Source organism: Gorilla gorilla, chromosome 1 (genome assembly GCF_029281585.2).
Source record: "Gorilla gorilla gorilla isolate KB3781 chromosome 1, NHGRI_mGorGor1-v2.1_pri, whole genome shotgun sequence".
In the NCBI taxonomy this organism is placed as follows: domain Eukaryota; kingdom Metazoa; phylum Chordata; class Mammalia; order Primates; family Hominidae; genus Gorilla; species Gorilla gorilla.
The window spans coordinates 70,555,369-70,576,348 of record NC_073224.2 but is presented as its reverse complement, the minus strand read 5'-3'; the positions used below and the strand labels follow the sequence as shown (position 1 = coordinate 70,576,348).

At 39.4% G+C, this 20,980-nt stretch overlaps 1 protein-coding gene and 1 long non-coding RNA gene across 5 annotated transcripts in view; one reads left to right on the top strand and one right to left on the bottom strand.

Annotated features, from left to right (window-relative positions):
• The window catches only part of HMCN1 (hemicentin 1), a 454,854-nt gene extending 447,697 nt beyond the window's left edge, over positions 1–7,157 (top strand). For all 3 annotated transcript variants that reach the window (XM_055367497.2, XM_055367502.2, XM_055367506.2), the window contains 2 exons: positions 4,095–4,221; positions 5,721–7,157. In XM_055367497.2, coding sequence (XP_055223472.2) covers positions 4,095–4,221; positions 5,721–6,087 — 494 coding nt within the window. In that variant the 3' untranslated portion in view covers positions 6,088–7,157. The remainder of the gene's footprint in view (positions 1–4,094; positions 4,222–5,720) is intronic.
• Positions 1–20,980, bottom strand: part of LOC129528069 (uncharacterized) — a 166,452-nt gene that overhangs the window by 105,799 nt on the left and 39,673 nt on the right. Inside the window, exon 1 of one of the 2 annotated variants that reach the window (XR_010135202.1) lies at positions 13,977–14,147. The exons of the other annotated variant lie outside the window; for it this stretch is intronic. This is a non-coding gene — a long non-coding RNA (uncharacterized lncRNA). Of the gene's footprint in view, positions 1–13,976; positions 14,148–20,980 lie in introns of those variants that run through there. 2 annotated transcript variants of the gene reach the window in all.

Here is a 20,980-nt window from a genome sequence, read left to right as displayed (position 1 = left end):
TGAGCACCAGGAGCATTGCACTGAGGCAGCAGGATGGGGTGAGGGCACTTTGTCCAGATATTACCACTTTTCCCCAGTTCTTCAACCCAAGAGTCTTCCTGAAGGAGTGACGATGCCCACACTAAAACCACACCCCCTCCAGGTACCCCAGGCACCAAGGAAGGCAACAGGGCAGATACCGAAGCATTTGGAATAACCACTCAAAACGCACAACCCCTTAGCCAGATTTTATTCTCATTAGAGAATTTTTCTCCCTTTCTAAATTGTGCCAGTTTATTTTTTTAATTGCCTTTGTCACTCATTTAGTTCAAAACGTTCTTCAGCTTTCAGTTGTGCTACAGAGAGTGGAAAATGACGTGGACAAATCAGAAACAGGTGTCACTTGAAATGTCTGCAATTTAAATAGGTTAATATTTTTGTGGTTTTAAAAAGACTTGAGAGAAAACAGTTATGCCTTTTTCTTTGCCCTGAAGAATAACTTGCATTCTTTTTATAGTTTTAGAAAGTGTTTGAGGCATTTATAAGGAACCAAAGACTGCTTTTTATTTGCATATGATTTTTTGAAAGATTTAGAAATTACTGATACAAACATCAATAATAAAAGGGAAATTAAAGTGAATTTGACAGTGAACAAGGACAGACACTCTAGTCAAAAGTGAAAGTCACTAGACTGCAAAATAAACAAAAAGCGTGACCAATCAAGAATTGCCTAAGACGCAGAGAGGAGAAACTGAAGGACCCTTATGCTAATTTTATGCACCACTAATCTACTTCTAAAAATTTGGAAACATTATATGAGCACTGCATTTAAAATAAGTGCTCTTATTCATCCGTGTTTTAAAAATGCAATGCATAATGTTTATCAAGAATCTAAATTACTTATATTTTCTATAAGACAGATGTTTCAAGTATGTTTATCCTAAATTTTTAGTATTCAGAAGCACTTGGTTAAATACATTCATATGTTCTAAAGCTGTTAATATAAAAATTTTCAGCTCATTTTGGGACTCTTTTCTTGTAGCAATATTTATGTTACAAAATACTTTCATTTCAATCATTATCTTCTTATATTTAATAGAAACCAGACATCATATCATCCATGAACAGAAGACAACACAATTTCTATTTCTTTTTCTGTCTTCTTTTTTTTAAGAATAGTGAGTAGAGTAAATGAGTAGAGTGAGTGGATTCCTAGAGAGAATGCTTCACCCTAAGGAGAGGGTAATAGACCAGAGACAGAAGAGAGCCACCTGCCCAGCACCTCAGTACTTAGGAAAGCTTTTTAATAGAAAGTGTATATTTCTATATTAGATTCTGATATTTCTTTATAGATTCATATTTACCCAATGAAAATATATCATAAGGTAACTACTAAATAACAACTTACTATGCACACTGATGTGCGTCCACCTTCTAGTCTCCACACCACCACTATCATGGACCCCTGCAGCCCACTGGCTTCATGTTTCTACAAGAGTTCATGATGAAAATAAGATAAAATGTGGACAATGAATATGAAGAGAAATTTTTTTAATGTGAGAAGGAAGATAAGGCTAATTGAATTTCACATTTTTCTAGAAGGCTTTTCAAGTCACTGAGACAATCTTATTTTGTCAAGGAGATTAAGCCCTCCTGGCTGATATAATCATAATTAGAAATTTTTTCACAGAAGCAGTAGGCAAGACTTCACTGAAAAAGTTTGTCCACATTGTGTTTCATTCCTGTAGGAAAGCTAATCCTAGTATAATACTAGTAATAGCATATTACATCATTGTCAGCACATATAACTAACTAAAAAGTTATTTACTCCGTATCATTCTAACTCAGTATCTTTTTACTTTGTGGAGACTGTTATTGTTTTAAATAAATACTTACATTGTCTGTGGTTTCCTTAGAAAATGTTTGGAGCCAAATCTAAAATGCTTACTTTTGTATCAAGTCCCAATATAAATACCATTATCCAACTACCAAATTATGTACTACTGTACAATGACATCATAGTAACACTGTTCTTAGCACAGCTTCCATGATAGAAGTGCATTTGACCGTCAGGACCCCCCTGTGGAGAACCAATTTACTCCATTTAATTGTCATTTTTCCCTCTTGTATCTCAGGACCAATGCTATATGTAGCCAATTGACTTAGACTTTGAAAACCTTATACTTTACTCATACTTTAAAAAATTAACCACTAAAGTTTCTTATAAGTTTAAATAGTTGCAAAGGATGTGAATTCTGGCGTTGTTATACAGATTGTTATGTTAATGTGTTCAAGCTTTAAATATATTTTCATGAAAACTTCAGAGCTTCAGATTTAACTCCCTCGGTTAAGGGAGGATGGCCACTATATAATTTGAAAGTCTGTATTCATTGTCAAATTAATCAGATCTACTGTCAGAAAAAGTCTAAGGTGATTTTTCTGTTCAAACAAAAATGTTAGTAGGTGTCCCCATGACAACCAACCCACTTCTGAAATCTAATTTAAAATAGAGAGCTAATGGGAGGCTGAGGTGGGTGGATCACCAAAGGTCAGGGGTTCAAGACCAGCCTGGCTAACATGGTGAAACCTCCTCTCTACTAAAAATACAAAAATCAGCCAGGCATGGTGACGCATGCCTGTAGTCCCAGCTACTCTGGAAGCTGAGGCAGGAGAATCACTTGAGCCCAGGAGGCGGAGCTTGCAATGAGCTGAGATTGCACCACTACACTCCAGCTTGGGCGACAGAGTGAGACTCCGTCTCAAAAAATAAAATAAAATAGACAGCTAAGACCATTGGTGTGTGGCCATGATAAAATAAGGCCTGCCAGCCACCTCTATCAGTCTTTATTACCAATATTCTTACTCTCTGTTTATCCTCTGAGATTAGTTGCAATCTGTCTTTGTAAATCAGAAGGTTGGAAACAGGGAGATGGGAATAGAGACCTCCAGGCCATGAGATGTTCTCAGGCAAATTGACTTTAGAGAGGAGAATTACGGAAAATGAGAATATGGGAATTGATTCCCTGAAATATTCGCCTGCATTCATACTGCTAGAAAACATTCGTGTATCACCAGGGGAATGAGGATGCCCCAGTACGAAAACCATTGCTCTAAAATACCATTGTTACATTTGGGATCTTAAAATTCCTTAAGAATTGTGTTGAACTCCATGGACCCTCTTTCTTGAAAATCCAACCATCAATCAATCTCACATTCTCTGTCTCTGTCTCTCTCTCTCTCTCACACACACACACACACACACACGCATGCAAACATTTTCATTCACAGATCCCCTGATGCTCAAAAATAAACCCCAAATTAAGAGTGGTGGCTCAAAAACACTTTCAGGAAGCACTTAAGTGTGTTTCTACTTAACTTAGTGTAGAAAACAACAAAATAAAGAGTATTTCATTTGCGTATTTTCCCCACACCATTAGCATAAGGAGAGCATCCCACTACCATAACAACAGAGGATAGACTCAACACAGTCCAGATCAAGGTGAACTGCTCCATTCAATCAGCTTACATTGTGGTGCCTGGGCCACTCATTTGATCCTGCTTTGTTTGTCTCTCTCCTCAAGATCTGACTAGCCTGTACCATCTCTCCTGAATTTATAACTTGACTCCTTTCATATCTAAGACCCTATTTTCCACTCAACAATTTGACATTATAAAACAAAACACTCGGCAAGGATCACTCACATTTTAAGGAGATTCTTCACTTTGCAAAAAAATATTCACAAATGTCCTTTAAATTTTTGGCTTGTTCATAGTGCATTTAAAATATTTCTTGCTTTATGAAACTCAAATGCAAGGTATTCCCCAAATATAAAAAGCACCAGAGAGCTCTTAATATCTCCCCATCACTTTTATAGCTCTCATTTTTTTTATGTCCTTTCACATAAAGAAATATGTGCTCGAGGCAACCTGGGAAATAACCCCACCAGGTGTCATGATCCCCATTTTGTGGTTAAAGAAGCTTAGGTATGACTAAGTTCATTCATGGGAGGAGAAGGCTAGCCCTCCACATTCTAGTCACACATCCATAGTGCCTGCTCTGATGGCCTTCTCTCACCCTCACTGCTGATGCTGCATGTTCCCTGTGCTGTCCCTAGATATCGATGAATGTCTGGAGCAGAATGTGCGCTGTGGACCCAATCGCATGTGCTTCAACATGAGAGGAAGCTACCAGTGCATCGATACACCCTGTCCACCCAACTACCAACGGGATCCTGTTTCAGGGTATGTCTTGCCTTCTCATCCCAGACATGCTTTTGAAAATCCTTCCTCCCACTCCTTGACCAACATAAACTTTGTCTCTTGTCATGTGTAACTCACAGGAAGTCACTAACTCCAGGAAGATGTGGGGTTACAGTAAGTATTCTCTTCAATGAATGGGCAAGAAATGAGCTCATCCTGCAGCAGCCACTGCCACCCAAGCTCACTCTTGGCTGCCAGTGTTGCCTGGAGCAGTCTTCCCAGAATATAACATGTAACGTGGTGGGTTCTGCCTCAGCAGCAAGTGTTTGATGGAGTGATAGAGCCTGCCTCTCTTTAAAGTTTTGCATTTCTGTTGTGTTGCCTCAGGGTGGTAAGGGCTCTGCACACTTAGAGCCCACCATGAAGCATCTTTTCTGTTGCTTCACTGACTCACCGCTCCTTGAGAACGGAGATGAGTGAGGAATGAGTCAGTCGTCTGCCCATTCATACATCATCTTGCTTATATTTCCTTCTGTCTGAAACAGGCTTTTCTGCATTCTGAATAAACTACCATTCTGTTTTCTCTCTCCCCTTCCAGAAATGTTGTACTCTATCCAGGTACCAAGTTAACAGGGTGATTGAAAACAAGTGATAATATTCCTCTTGGATAGGCCCTGCTAATAGGAAGGTGTTTCTGAAACCAAATACTGGCTGGAGCTCACTTTGTTTTCCTCTTGGTAATGCTTACCAAGTTACTGCAGCATAGTCAAGTGTGGACTGCCCAGAATCTACCAAAAACCTATCTGCAATTGGTCTGATGGGACATGGAATAGGAAGGAGAAAATTGAAAATACAGACTTAACAAAACCTCTAAAAATACTATGACTGAAGAATCCTATCTTCATAAAATGGTTCTCTGTGCATTTTTTTCCCTTCTTTATTACCATCGGTTTCTGGCAAACAATTTAAAAGTCATCATGACTCAAAAAGCAGTCAGTGTGCACTCTGGTAAAAGAAAATAAAGCTTTTTAATCTACAATAATGTGAACGACAATTACAAAAGTACCCCTTTCTCACCAGAAATCCTAATTGACCTTTTATTATTTTTAGAAAAAATGTCAATATATTTTGTTTCACCTTTTAAACAGTGTTAGGATACTATATAATTAAAAAGTAGCTTGTATTCCTCTTTAAGAAGTACTTGTTTCCAATATATATGCAGAAGCTCTTGTTTCCAAAACTGAGTTTTCATTTTAAAGAAAATACTCTTGTGGCATTCATACTTACTTCAATGGCTCAGACACTTCTGCTTTTAATGGAGCTGCAAGACACATATTTGACTTCACACCAACATCTTCTCCTAGTCATCTGGTGTCTGGTTTGAGTTAGTGACACAGAAGACGACTGAGTCTTACCGCTTTTACAGCCAGGCTGCCTCCTGCATGCAGTGCCTAAAAGTTGTCATGGATCATGATCACCTGTATCATGCCTCCTCCTGCTTCCAGATAACTATGTGTATTTGATATGTTTGTTGTCCTTAGGTTCTGCCTCAAGAACTGTCCACCCAATGATTTGGAATGTGCCTTGAGCCCATATGCCTTGGAATACAAACTCGTCTCCCTCCCATTTGGAATAGCCACCAATCAAGATTTAATCCGGCTGGTTGCATACACACAGGATGGAGTGATGCATCCCAGGACAACTTTCCTCATGATAGATGAGGAACAGACTGTTCCTTTTGCCTTGAGGGATGAAAACCTGAAAGGAGTGGTGTATACAACACGACCACTACGAGAAGCAGAGACCTACCGCATGAGGGTCCGAGCCTCATCCTACAGTGCCAATGGGACCATTGAATATCAGACCACATTCATAGTTTATATAGCTGTGTCCGCCTATCCATACTAAGGAACTCTCCAAAGCCTATTCCACATATTTAAACTGCATTAATCATGGCAATCAAGCCCCCTTCCAGATTACTGTCTCTTGAACAGTTGCAATCTTGGCAACTTGAAAATGGTGCTACACTCTGTTTTGTGTGCCTTCCTTGGTACTTCTGAGGTATTTTCATGATCCCCCCATGGTCATATCTTGAAGTATGGTCTAGAAAAGTCCCTTATTATTTTATTTATTACACTGGAGCAGTTACTTCCCAAAGATTATTCTGAACATCTACCAGGACATATCAGTGATGGTTTACAGTAGTGTAGTACCTAAGATCATTTTCCTGAAAGCCAAACCAAACAACGAAAAACAAAAACAACTAATTCAGAATCAAATAGAGTTTTTGAGCATTTGACTATTTTTAGAATCATAAAATTAGTTACTAAGTATTTTGATCAAAGCTTATAAAATAACTTACGGAGATTTTTGTAAGTATTGATACATTATAATAGGACTTGCCTATTTTCATTTTTAAGAAGAAAACCACCACTCATTTTTTAAAATATAGGACAGCTACTATAAGGCTTGTTTGATCCCAAATGGTGCTTATCTTGATTGAACATTCAGAACAAGGATATTATTTTCAGTGATTTTGTGAGATCAGCTGAACCACTTATGATAATAATAATAAAAAAGATCGCTTTGCCCTCACGACAGTTGTACATGGCATGGAACTTTAACATTTTAATATAAACTTTCATCCAGTTAGCTTCATAACTTTTACGTTCCAGAATTTTGTTTATTTTCCTGTCAATGAAAGCAATTTTTAAAGATACGAGTGGGACAGGTTTGGTTTTTTAAAAATCTCATGTGTTCAAATTAACATAAATGTTACATGTCAATACACTGTACATGGTGGTAATAGACTCTAAGCAATTGCCAAGATGTATTCTATTTTTATGAAGTGTATATATATTACCTTAGTGTGCATTTTCTATATAATATCTTGATGGACTCTTTTATAAAATTATTTTATAAAAAACAATGTTACACTAAAATCAGCCTAAATAAATTTTCACAACTTTTTTTCATAACCTTTTGAAGAACCTAAAATTCGTTTCCTTGCAGCTAAAACAGGGATTAAATTTAAAGTCATACACATAAACAGACACACAATCATGAGATCCCTTGAGAGAGAGGTAGTATTACTCACATTGTATAGGTCAGGATCCTAGGACAGAGGTAACTTATGTAACTTCCTTAAGACAGGACAGCTAGTGAGTGGCAGAAATGTCCTACCTTCCCTGTCATGACTCCCACTGCATGAGTTTTTTCATCTACCTAAACAGCATTTTTTATATCTTATCTCAAGTGAATTCATCTTGTGTGATATTAAACTAGTGAAGGCCTAATTGTGACCTATGATTGAAGGATTATTAACCTAGAAACACGTTATTCAAAGAAACCTGGAAAAAAATATCCACTCCATAGTCCAGCTGTCAGGCAGGTGATTGACTAAATCAGTGTTTACCAAAGACTGTTCTACAGAATACTAGTCTAGTACAAGTGTTTTTAGTCACAAGCATTCTATGATCAAACAAGTTTTAAAAATACTGCATAACATATTCTCCTATTAAAGATTATCTATCAACACTAACAAAGAAACTTTTAGAAGTTCAGCAGTGAACAGGATGAATTTATTCAAGCCAACATTTTCTGAAAGATTTAATCCCAAATCTTTTTTCCCTAATACATTATCTCACTGAACACTTGGGGAAATGCTGATGTAATACAGTCAAGACGTCTGCTTCATGCCTAAATCCTTAGAAAGGACATTTTTATAACTAAGTACTTTGGTAAACAACTCCAACACCTGACCCTGACCATTGAGCTTCTTTCTAAAATTAAACCACATTAGTTTTGCTCATTTCCTCTGTCCAATATTCTACAAGCATAGAAATTGACAGGACAGTGACCAGACACGAGCTACTGCATAGTCATTAGTAGGAACAAACTTCTGGTTACTACAGTATTTGATTTGGAAATTCCTATTTGGGGAGCCAGAAGATCCAGCCAGAGTCTTGACTTTACCCAAGTACTTCTGACAACATTTCCTTGAAATTTATCTTAAGCATGCCAGTGGTTGAGCAGAGGTAGGCAATGAGATCAATCACCAACCCTGAAAGTTCCCTTAGGATACACGGCAGGGTGGGGAAACCCTCCTTCATGACATCTAGCAGAGCTGCGAGGAGCAAGCCTCCATCTTGTATATTGCTATGACAGTCCTCTGAGCCTGCAAATTCCACAGATACCCTAGATAGGATGACTAGCAGAAAGGGGAAGGTCTCCAAAGGAAGGAAACTAAGAGAGCAAATGAGAGATCTAATGGGTAATCTTTGACTCACATACATTCAATCCCTTATACGCCAAATGAAGTCTACCTACAGTATAATTACTTAATCTGATATTAACCTAAACAGAACACGTGTGATCTACACCAACAGTCAACAAACTTTTTTCTATGAAGATACAGACAGTAAATATCTTAGGCCCTTTAGGCCATGTGATCTCTGTGGCTACTACTCAAGTCTGCTGTTTAGCCGTGGATGGCACATAAACATGTGCTCCAGTAACACTTTATTTACAAAATCTGGCTGGATTTAGCCTGCAGGTCATAGTTTACCTCTGATCTACAAACTGGGTATAAATCTTTCTATCATTCACAACAGCCCGGTCTGAGCTCAGAGCACACATGATAGTCAAGGCTCTGACCAGTTTTGTAGTAGGCTGCTGGCCTCAGCACGTGCAAGCCTTCCACATCTCTAAAACCTGTTCTCATGCTTTACATTAACCCAGCTGCAGACTTAGCTGTTAGGCTGGCAGTCATATCCAAGCCCCACTCTCCCTTCATAAATGCACACATGCATACAGGAGCATGCTTTGCAGGGTAGGATAACAGCACATTTACCAGAACTTACCATTTCACATTTCAGTTCATCTGAGTGAGCCAGGTAGGCCAAAGATTGACACTCCTAAAATACAGGCCCATTTGTCCAGCTGGTTACCTGACATTTTCACTTGGCTCCTTAACTAACTCACTCAGACTTACACATCCAGCATATGGTTGATCCAAACCCCAACCACATATCTCTTGCTCTCTAGCAGCTGTCTAGTTGCAGTGGGCATGTGACTCCATTCTGTCCAGTAAGATGTAAGCAGAAATCACTTGGTGTAGCTTCTGGGAAATCGCTTTAAAAGGGGTAGTCTTTGTGGCATACCAGTTTGGCCTGTGTTTTTCCATCTTTCCATACTCAGAATGTGGACAGAGATTTGCCAAGCATCTTGCAACAATGGGGCAACCACCCTGAGGATGAGAAGGGAGGAAGGGAGGGAGGGAGGGAGGGGAGGAGGAGGGGAGGGAGAAGGGAAGGAGGAAGGGAGGGAGGGAGGGGAGGTAGAGGGGAGGGAGAAGGGAAGGAGAAAGGAGGGGGAGGGGAGAGGACGGGGGAGGGGGTCTGAAACCTTTTATGTGACTTTGTTGAACCACTCTGCAGCACTGGAATAACTACCCCAGGACTTGTAATCGTTTGAGTCTAAAATCTCCTTACTTATTTAAACAATTATTTGTTGGACTGTCTCTATTTACAGCTGAATACCTGAATGCCTACTGAATGATCCTCCAAACCTTTTCCTACCCTAGTCTTTCCTAACTATATTAATTGTACTACCATTCATCTAATCACCCCAACTGAAGCCCTGGGATTCACTAACTTCTCACCACCTAAAATGTACACATTCAGTCCATCAAAATAGAACTCTCCATCTCCCCTGCTACCATCCTAGGCATACCATTGTCACATGATGCACTCCTACCCAAGTTCCTCCGCCACTCCTGCTCTGCTGTACTCCATTTTCTACAAGACTGGTCTTTTAAAAACACCTATCAGATCACGTCACTCCATCAATAACTCTCCATTCTTCTTCCCTTTTATAACCTAAATGTGTTAGATGATCTAGTTTCTCCCTACTATGTCAGCTTAGGTAAGCTGGAACTACATTTCCTGTCTCTGAAAGTTTCAGAGCATAGGCCACATGAGACATGTAGCATGAGATTTGAAAAGTATAAGTGAAGCTGCAGCCACATTGTTTTTACACTTGGAAAGTCACTGCAGGGGTACCAGGTACTGTTGCAAGTCATGGACCCCATCATTATCTGCTAGCTCCTCTCGGTGGATCAGGACAATGGTGGCCCCACAGCCATTCTACTTCCCGCTGGATCCTTCTTCATCTTTTACAATCCCTGAGCTAGATGTGTCTACACCTGTAACAAAGAACCCCAGCTTTTCCTGCATGAGACCTACATCATTGAAGTTGGAAAATTAAAGATGGTGAAAGATTGCTATGGACAGAATTGTCTCCCCCCGATGTATACGTAGAAGACCTAACCCTCAATGCAGTCTCCAAATGACTGCATTTGGAGATAAGGCCTAAGGAGTAACTAAGGTTAAATGAGGTCATAAGGGTGGGTAGGATTAGTGCCCTTATAAGAAGAGACACCAGAGATCTCTCTCTCATGTGATGACACAGTGAAAAGGCAGCCACCTGCAAGCCAGAAAGAGTGCTCCAGAAACCAAACCCTGCCAGACCTTGACTTGGGCTTCCCAGCCTCCAGACCTGTGAGAAAATACATTTCTGCTGCATAAGCTGTGCAGTCACTTGTACTTTGTGATGGCAGCTGAGCTGACTCATACAGAGACCAGCACAGGTTCTAGTCCATCATGGGTTCTATCCATGTTTGTGGGCTTCAGTTCCTCTCATGGACTATTTTAGTGAAAATGGAGAGCACAGTAGGGTTGCCTGCTTGCTTCTAAGTGCACTGAAGAAAGAAAATAATGAGCTCAGGGCTTTATTCCCAACACAAAAGGGAAATGAAGTAGAATGGTGACCCAAAAGAAATCTTTATCTCTTATAACTGCAGGGCTAAGGTTTCCAAACACACACACACACACACACACACACACACACACACACACACATGCGCGCGCACACACACACACACACACACACACACACACAAACTAATCCTGAGAGTGGCTGAATTACAATGCAAGTTAAATTCCCAACCCCATGATGCCTCTTATGATAAAGTTAGGACATGGATTGAAAAAGAAGTATGGCCCTAAAATTTGGGATGGAGACATATGAGAAGATTCTGATGAAGCTGGAAACCTTGAACTCCAAATTTGATATGTTTTCCTTGCCAACAGCTTTCCCTCTTCTCTGAATTTAGTCTTCCTTGCCTAAATAACCTGTAATGGCCTCTCTTGAGGTCTGTTGCAAAAGACAGATGATCCTCTCTGGAACTGTCCCCATTTCCCCTTATTGCTCCTAGACCTACAGCCAGACTCATGTCTGTGGAATCCAATAACAAAAAAGAAACAAAGCATATATTTTATATATCTTTTTCATTTTACTTTTCTAGTTATTTGTATTATATTCTATGAAAGTAACCATCTATAATAGACTACAACTTAAAAAAAAAAAACAGATTGGAACTTAAAAAAAATTACCAAAGGTAATTTGAAAAACATTGCATGGCACAACACCACGAACTAAAGATTATAAGCCAGTATTTCACAGAGAGGGAAGCTGAAGCTCAGAGATTAGATAACTAGCTGCAGAGTCATCACTAGTAGGAGATGCAGAGTTAAGATTTGGACCCAAGTCCATCTGACTACAAAACCTAACACTTGCCAATACTCTGAATAAGGAAACTCCTCTTAATCTGTTCAGAAACATCTGCTTACTTCCAACCATTACCACTGAAGTATGAAGGTGACCATACTGCTCAGCTTGGTGCTTCATCAAAGTGCCTTCAAGTCCTCAGGTCTCCCAATAAAGTGGGACATCAGCTCTGAAGATTAGTGTGGTTGCAGATATTACTTATCCTTCAGAACCAACTGTGGAGTTCAGCTATGCATACTCTGGGGGTTTGGTCTAACATTTTGTTAACAGTTTCTGAATTCCTCTGATGAATCTGAAGGAATGAGATGTGATGTCAAAAAAAGTTTTTAGCACTCCACCTTCTCTATGCAGGAGGTTGAGGTTTTACAGTCATGATTAAGTCAACTGAAATCACAGAGAAAGACTGACAATTCGTTGGTTATTTATCTGGAAGGTCTCAAGACCTGAGTCACTGTAGCCCTCACAAACAATCACCTGCAGTGGCTCCCCTTATCCAGGGTAATCCCAGATTTCCGCATAACTGGACCCCAGCTTACCTTTTCAGTATTTATGTCATAATAATTCTGTTGTATGTACCCTGTTTTCCATGTAATGATACCACACATTTTCCATAATCCAGGTTTTCTTCTATTTTTACATGTTAGAATGTTCTCCTTTCCAATTCCACATACTCATTTCTCGCCATCTTCAAAGCCCTATTTAATGCCACATCTTCCATAGAGTCTTCCCTAATCTTTTAAACAAAAGGTCTCTCTTCCATCTCTTAAGTAAGTCAGTCTATCTCTGTACCTCTCATTTGGCACTTCTTACCTTCTGCTTTGTATTATGGTTGCTTGGCACATGCATTTTCTTGTCTACTAGACAGCAAGAGCCTTGAATCCAGTTCATCCATTATCCTGCACTGCTCTTAGCACGGAGCATTCTAACTAATATTTACCCCACACACTAAGTGCAAGGATGACTGACTAATCAGTGGATTAAGATAAAAAGAAACCCAAACTTTATCATGATTGATATGGTTTGGCTCTGTGTTCCCACCCATATCTCACCTTGAATTTTAGTAATTCCTACATGTCAAGGGCAGGACCAGGTGGAAATAATTGAATCATGGGTGTGGTTCCCCCATGCTGTTCTCACGATAGAGAATTCGTTCTCACAAGATCTCATGGTTTTGTAAGGGGCTTCCCCCTTTGCTCAGCTTTCATTCTGTCTCTTGCCACCCCGTGAAGAGGTGCCTTCCACCATGATTGTAAGTCTCCTGAGGTCTACCCAACAATGTGGAACTGAGAGTTTATTAAACTTCTTTCCTTTATAAATTACCCAATCTCAGGTATTTCTTCATAGCAACTTGAGAACGGACTAATACAATGATCAAAGCAATCCGTAGGTTCAATCATTCATCCATTTATTTATTCAAAAAGTATCGACTGAATGTCTACTATGTGCTGGGCTCACTGATAAACATGAGAAATCCAAACATTTAAAGATATTTATAGCCCAGTGAGAATTCATATGTAAAAATAAGCAATTATAAATCATTATAGTAATTACAATAAAAGACAGTACAAAGTACAATGGAAAGATAGGGAACAGAGTCCTAAGTCCACCTGAGAGAAGCAGAAAAGAGTCCACATTTCAGAGACTAAGGAGGACAAAAGGACGTAAGACACACCCTTTCCTTTAAGAAAACTTCTCAGAAATTCCCACACAATATTGTTATTTATATTTCATGAGCAAGAACTTAATAGATAGAAGAAAAGCAAAGAAAGATAGTTTTTTGGTTGAACTGCATGCTCTGTTCTATGAAGAAGAAAAGACAACTAGGAATCTGCTACAGGGTGATGCAAGAACTGGAAATGGATACCAGAAAGAGGGGGAAGGGGTTCCTTCTTCCCAAACTGTGAAAGAATGGGGAGATGTTTGATGACAGAGGAAACACTGGGTCTATCTGTTTTGTTTTTAATATAAGAAAGAGCCAAAGGCTATAGGGTGATTAAAGATAAAGGAAAGAGAGAGTAGAGCAATATTCTAAAAGACATGAAAAGATTTTACTCTAAAGCATAGAAAGGGGGATGATAGATGAACGAGGAGTTGACTTAGTCTTCTAGGGCTGCCATGACAAAATACCACAGACTGGGTGGCTTAGACAACAACATTTATTTACTCACAGTTCTGGAGGCTGGAAGTCCTAGATCAAGGTGTTGGCAGGTTTGGTTTTTCCTGAGATCTTGCTCCTTGGCTTACAATGGCCGCCTTCTCACTGTCTTCCTATGGCCTCTCTGTGCACCCACATCTCTGATGTCTCTTCCTCTTCTACAGGGACACCAGTCTTACTCACGTAGGACCACACCCTTATGACTGCATTTAACCTTTATTACCTCCTTAAAGGCCCTATCCCCAAATAACCTCACTTTGGAAGTAGGGCTTCGACAGATGAATTTTGGGAGGACACAATTCAGTCCATCACAGGAGTAAATGGCAGAAAGAACATAAGTATAGGTGAAGTGGAGGTTGGTTGTCAAGACTGTGAGCAAAATAAAGCCATATGCTGAGGGTTTGAGAGATTAGGATGGGGTAAATTTTTGTGATAGCTCCTATGGAAAGTAGAAGATGGAGCGAACTAGAAACATCTAAAGGATGACTTAGCAGAGACAGAGGTCCAGCTGACATTGAAAAATCAAACATTTCTGGCTCCAATGCATTCATGTGACTCTCAGTATTCAATCAGTACCCAATGGCCTGCATGAAAACACACAAGAAAACAAAAACATAGATAAGTTGATGCAGAACTAAAGATTTGCAGGATTTGAGAGAGGAGAGACACTGCCAAACTCAAGTAAGGATGTATGGAATGACAATTGTGCTACAAATAAATATATCTGTCACTATGAAGACAAGAAGTTAAGGGAGTTCATATTAGTTCACACTAGATGGTCTCTATCTTTTCTGTGAAATAGAGGTCAAAGCAAAGGTAGCAATTTGAAATTGGGGGTTTGAGAAGAAGAATTAAGTTGTGAAACCACAGGTAAGAAGAGTCAGAAAAAGACTTCACAAGGCATCTGTACTAAAATTGGCAAATGTTGCTAAGAGAATAATAAAGATCAGATAACTTGAATATTTACTGACAATGGCATGTATAAGTCTATACAGAGTGGAGAATGTACGTGGTTCAGTTTGTCCATAATCCAAACTTCTGAGTAGGTAAAGTGCAGGGAAGTTGGGACGATGGAGTTGATGATGCTACTGAGAGTCATGTCTGAAAAAATGGATGGTGGATTCTAGGCCAGCAACAACTAAAACCAAGAAATGAATAACAGACCAAAAAAGCAAACATTAAAGGCCTGAAGATGCATTCATTTACCCATTGTAAAACTCTTTTCTTTTTAACAGATTTAATTGGGTGTATAATTTTAAAACCATGTATTTTTCATCTTAAGTATAAAATGCGATGTTTGGTAGAATTTACAGAGTTGTACAACTATCACCACAATCTAATTTTAGAGTGTTTCCATGACTCCAAAAAGATCCATCATGTTCATTTGCAGTCATCCCCTGATTTTATCTCTAATCCTAGACAACCACAAGTCTATTTTCCATCTCTATATAGACTTTCCTTTTCTGGACTTTTCATATAAATGCAATCATAACATATATGGTCTTTTATGTCTGGCTATTTCCATTTAGCAGAACGTTCTTGATGTTTATCCATGTTATATTTTATTCTTTATTGCTGAATTGTGTTCCATTGTGTGGCTACATCATTTAAAAAATTTTTTATTTTAATATTTTGTAGAACTAGGGTCTCACTGTGTTGCCAGGCTGGTCTTGAACTCCTGGCCTCAACTGGTCCTCCCACCTTGGCCTCTCAAGTGCTAGCATTACAGGCGTGAGCCACTGCATCCAGCCATATAAGACTCTTATTTATCCATCCTCAGCTGATCAACATTCGAGGGTTTTTTCCATTTTGAGCTGTTATAGATAATCCTGCTACAAAAAATTTATGTGTAAGCTTTTGTGTGGACATGTTTTATTCCCTCTTGCATAGATACTTGGCAGTAAAATTGCTGGGTCCCTTGGTAAATCTATGTTTAAATTTGTAAGAATTTCCCGATCTGTTTTTCAAAGTGGCTGTACTATTTACATTCTCATCAATAATATATGAGAGTTCCAGTTTCTCCACATGCTCACCAATACTTATTGTCTCTCTTTTTTTTATTATAGCTATTCTAGTAGGTATAGAGTAGTATCTCATTTTAATTTGCATTTCTCTAATGACTAATAATGTTGAGTATCTTTTTATGTGCTATTGGCCATTGGGATATCTTCTCTGGGGAGATGTCTATTCAAATAATTAGCCCATTTCAAGCTGTGTTGTCTCTCTTCTTTTTGTTGTTTTGTAAGAATTATTTATATATTCTAGATCCAGGTTCTTTATCAGATAACTGATTTGTCAATATGCTTTTCCAGTTGTGGCTTATCTTTTCATTTTCTTAATTGTGTCTTTTGAAGTACAGAGGTTTTCATTTTTAAGTCCATTTTATCAATGTTTTCTTTAATGGATTGCGCATTTGGTGTTCTAGCTAAGAAATCTTTGTCTTAACACAAGGTCACAAAGATTTTCTCTTATGTTTTCTTATTAAAGTTATAGCATTTTAAGGCTAGGCACAGTGGCTCGCCCCTGTAATCCCAGCACTTTGGGAGGTCGAGGGGGGTGGATCATGAGGTCAGGAGATCAAGACCATCCTGGCTAACATGGTGAAACCCTGTCTCTACTAAAAATACAAAAAATTAGCCGGGCATGGTGGCAGGCACCTGTAGTCCCAGCTACTCGGGAGGCTGAGTCAGGAGAACAGCATGAACCCAGGAGGCGGAGCTTGCAGTGAGCTGAGATTACGCCACTGCACTCCAGCCTGGGCGACAGAGCGAGACTGTCTCCAAAAAAAAAAAAAAAAAAATTATAGCATTTAGCTCCTATATTTAAGTTTATGATACTCTTTTTTTTTTGGTGGGGGGGACTGAGTCTCACTCTGTTGCCCAGGCTGGACTGCAGTGGCATGATCTCGGCTCACCACAACCTCTGCCTCCCAGGTTCAAGTGATTCTCCTGCCTCAGCCTCCCGATTCTGATACATTTCTATTTAACTTTTGTGTACAATGTAGGGGAAAGAGCTAAATTCATCATATTGACCATGTACATCCAATTGCCCCAACATTATTTTGGAAAAGTCTATTTTTTCCCATTGAATTGCCTTGGCACTTTTGTCAAAAATCAATTGACTATAAATTGATTACTGTAACTTTAGAATAAGTTTTGTAATTAGAAAAGGTAGTCCTCTAACTTTGTTTTTTTTCAAAAATATTTTGGCTACACTGGGTCCCTTGCATCTCCATAAAAATTTTAGGGTTTTATCAATTTCTGCAAAAGGGCTTGTGGGAATTTGATAGAAATTTCATCCAATCTGTAGATCAATTTGGGAAAATAAATACTATTTTTGAATCATACAAAAATGGATGACTGGCCATGGTGGCTCAGCATTTTAGGAGACTAAGGCAAGAGGATCCCTTGAGCCCAGGAGTTCAAGACCAGAGTGGGCAACACAGTGAAATGACACCCTGTCTTTACACACACACAAAATTGTTTTTTAACTAGCTGAGCATGGTGGTGTGCACCTGTGGTCCCAACTACTCACGAGGCTGAGTGGGGAGGATCACTTGAGCGCAAGAGTTTGAGGCTATCATGAACCATGATATGCCATTGCACTCCAGCCTGGGCAATGGAGCAAGACCCTTTCTTGAAGAACAAAAAAGAACAAGAATAAGAACAAAAAAGAACAAGAACAAAAACAAAGAATGGAGGAGGAAAATGGTTGCAAGCAAAGGTTCCGAAGTCAGGTGATCTGAATTCACAAGTAGCTACACTTTCTAACAACATAATCTTAGGCAAATTAATCTCTCTAAACCTGTCTAAACCTCAGTTTCCTTCTTTTTAAAATAGGCATATTAATATAATAATATCAGCTTTTACTTCAGAATCAAAAGATTTATTTTCTACTCAGTCCTTAGGACAGTGCTGTTATTATTATATTATCATTTTTTTATTCTGTGCCAGGAACTATGTAGGCTTTAGAGACAAAAAAGAGTTACAAGTTGAAGAATTCTCTATGAAACAGTAGGATTGCCCTGGGTCCCATGTTTTTGTTGTTCTAGGCAAGTGAGGGATAAGCAAGTAGCCTTGGTGTTGATGGGGACAGGGAAGATGATTCTAATAGAAAGACATGTGGACAGGAGGAAGGACTGACTCTACCAGCTACCTTTAAAAAAGCAAACAAAACATGGCTTTCTATTCATTCAACCAACACACAAATTCCCTACTTAGTATTTGTAAGTAAAAGATGAAAGTGGTGGCTTATTCTCTCATATTCCTCTCTTGTTGAGGTTTTTCTCTTTAAAACTGGTGTTCATTTTCACTTAATTTCACGGAGTAATAAAGTATCCAAAGATAGATGGGAGGAAGGTGGTGTTTGACTCATGTTCCAAGGAGAAGCCCTGTGTTTTAGCCACTCTAAGAATGTTCCTGATGGTAATAATACACTTTGATCCAGTGGAATGATTGCTTTCTCTCCAGACATTCTGCAGGGGACAATGGGACACACAGAAAGTCTTTAGTTCCTACATGATTTTCTGTTGGTAGGGGGCTGTTCTTGTGTACTGAGTCCCTTTGTTCTTGTTCTATTGGTTTGCAGGCTCCCAGAATGTCTGATTTTCAAGCTTCTAATCTACCATGTCCTGCTATTTCCAGTTGCCTCTGCCTCTGAGTCAGACAGCAGGAAGGAGACAAGCTCATCACACTCTGGCCTGGGCTCCCAAACAAAATGGTTCCATGTGCGGAGGCAGTGCCTGACACGTCCCTTTGGCCACCAGTGGTTCCAACTCTGTAGGAACACTGAAAGAATGTATCAACAGACTTTCCCAGGTATCTAAAACACATTTTCAAAATGTCAAGTGACCCCTGATGACCAGCCTGCTGATTAACTGCAGCCTTCCAGGGGTCTTTGGACAGGACACACTGAGGCCAAATTTTCAGAGTGTAATCGCCTCTCCTGAGTCAGAAATCTCACTGCCAAGTTGGAGCAGCCGTACAACATGTAACTGGTCAAAGCGATTGCCGTTTCCCAATCACCATGCTCTGCCAAGACTCTGTTTCAGATTTTCTACTCAGGGGAACAGCCTGGGAATTTGGAAGTCCTTCACAGTGGTTTCTGGATGAGTTCCTCCCTCCCCACGTCTACCATCTCAGCCCTCACGTTGGCCTTCACCACCTTCGCTGCATCAGCTGGCTTCCACCTTTGTCAATTCTCCCTCCTTTTGTGCCAGCCTATGCTCAGCAACATAATCATCTATTAGGATTTGTCTATCTTTCTTGGGACCTTTAGTGATACTTGCTAGTGATGTACAGAAGATATTAAGCCAGTAACCAAGATCCTCAGCCAACTATCTGCCACCCAATCACAATCAGTTTACATGGAGAAATATACAAAGTTTAGACAAATACATGCTTTTTACTGCTAGCTCAGTGTTTTGCCCCAATTAATAATACAAGTTTTTCTTGAACTGGCATGCCTTCTGCTTATACTGTGGGTAGAACCAGGGTCCTTACCAAAATCAGACTAAGGGATATTTAGGCTCCTTTTTCCTGGCCCTTTGCAGGGAAATGTGCCTCTCACAGTTTCACTGGACTATAGAATTCAGGAGCAATTGTGAGTCTCGGGGGAGAAAGCTTAAAGAAAGAACACACCAGATAGAAATACAAACTGTTAATCTTTAGTTCATCCCATTAAATGTACCACCGCTTAGCACCAAGACCCATTAAATCCTTATACTTGACCAACCATATGAGCAATCCCCTTTCTTCAAGGGTAAATTGGCGGTCAGAAGAGGTAAAGCCCCTTAGAAATTCTCAAATATGAGAGATCCAAGTAGAAGAACAAATAAGATTTACAGAAGAGTTGATGGTCAAGGAAACCAATTGGTAATCAAATTAGAATAGGCACATGAACACATAACCAAAGCTTATAGCTTACAAGACGACTTAGCATCAGAATTAAAGAAACCATTTGGAGTCAGTGTATTCACAAAGTATAAAGGTGAGTACAAAACCAGACAACCAGAGAAAATGAAGAAACCACATTCCAGAAGTTCAGAAAAATTCCCAAGGTCCAAAATCTAGGGAAATAGCTAATATCTAGGGTTGATATGAAAAATCATCAGTATGGGCTTTGAGAGTGTCTACTGATTCTCTATTTACTCAGTAATCCACCTCTCCTTCTAAAGATCTACATACATATTACCTCCAGGCTAGTTTATATCCCAATCCATTGTTTCTTAGCACCCTTCAACCATTCTTAGCTATCTTTCTCATCTCCCACAGCTGGAATTCCCACTCTACTTCCTTCTAACAAATGGAGTGTCTTTCTCCTTTCAAGCTTTACTCAAAACTTATTCTTCTAGGAACATGTACTAGTACAAAACCAGGCAGTGAGAAAGGTATTGGTAAAGCCCTTAGCCCAAGGATGGCAGTGAATGGCCCTTTTCTCCCTCTGGTCCTTCTTTTGTTTCTTTGTTCTAAGTCATCTCTACAGCCCAGGCCACGTGGCTTCACACTGTCCTACAACATGCCAGGCATCCATGGAAAGGTCACTTCTGACATGAAATCTTATGTTTTTTGGAAAGAGTTTTCAGTCTCTGTCTACAAGTGAGTTGAGCTCCGACCTTGGCATGGAGAGTGTTCTGCCCTGTACTATCTAGATAAATAATTTTCCTTAGAACCTTGAGATAACCAAAGGTGCCCATGAATTATTTTAGGGAGTGAGGCTAAGTGGATGGGCCTTGGGCCCCACTACCCACTTCAATGAGAACAATTTAAAACTTGTTTTCTGTGTTGAGGATATGTATATAATGTCAGTTAAAAATAATGTTGGACATCCCTTTAAAAATATTGAAAACCACTTTCTTCAATCAGACATTTGTATTTTTACACGTTAATAGAAAAGGCCCATGCAAATACTGGAAATGTGTGTACTGTTGAATTCTCATTCAACGTGAATATATTCTTCTATGCCAAAAGCCTGATAGAAGAAGCCTTTAAAATATACATGCTGCTTATAAAAATATAT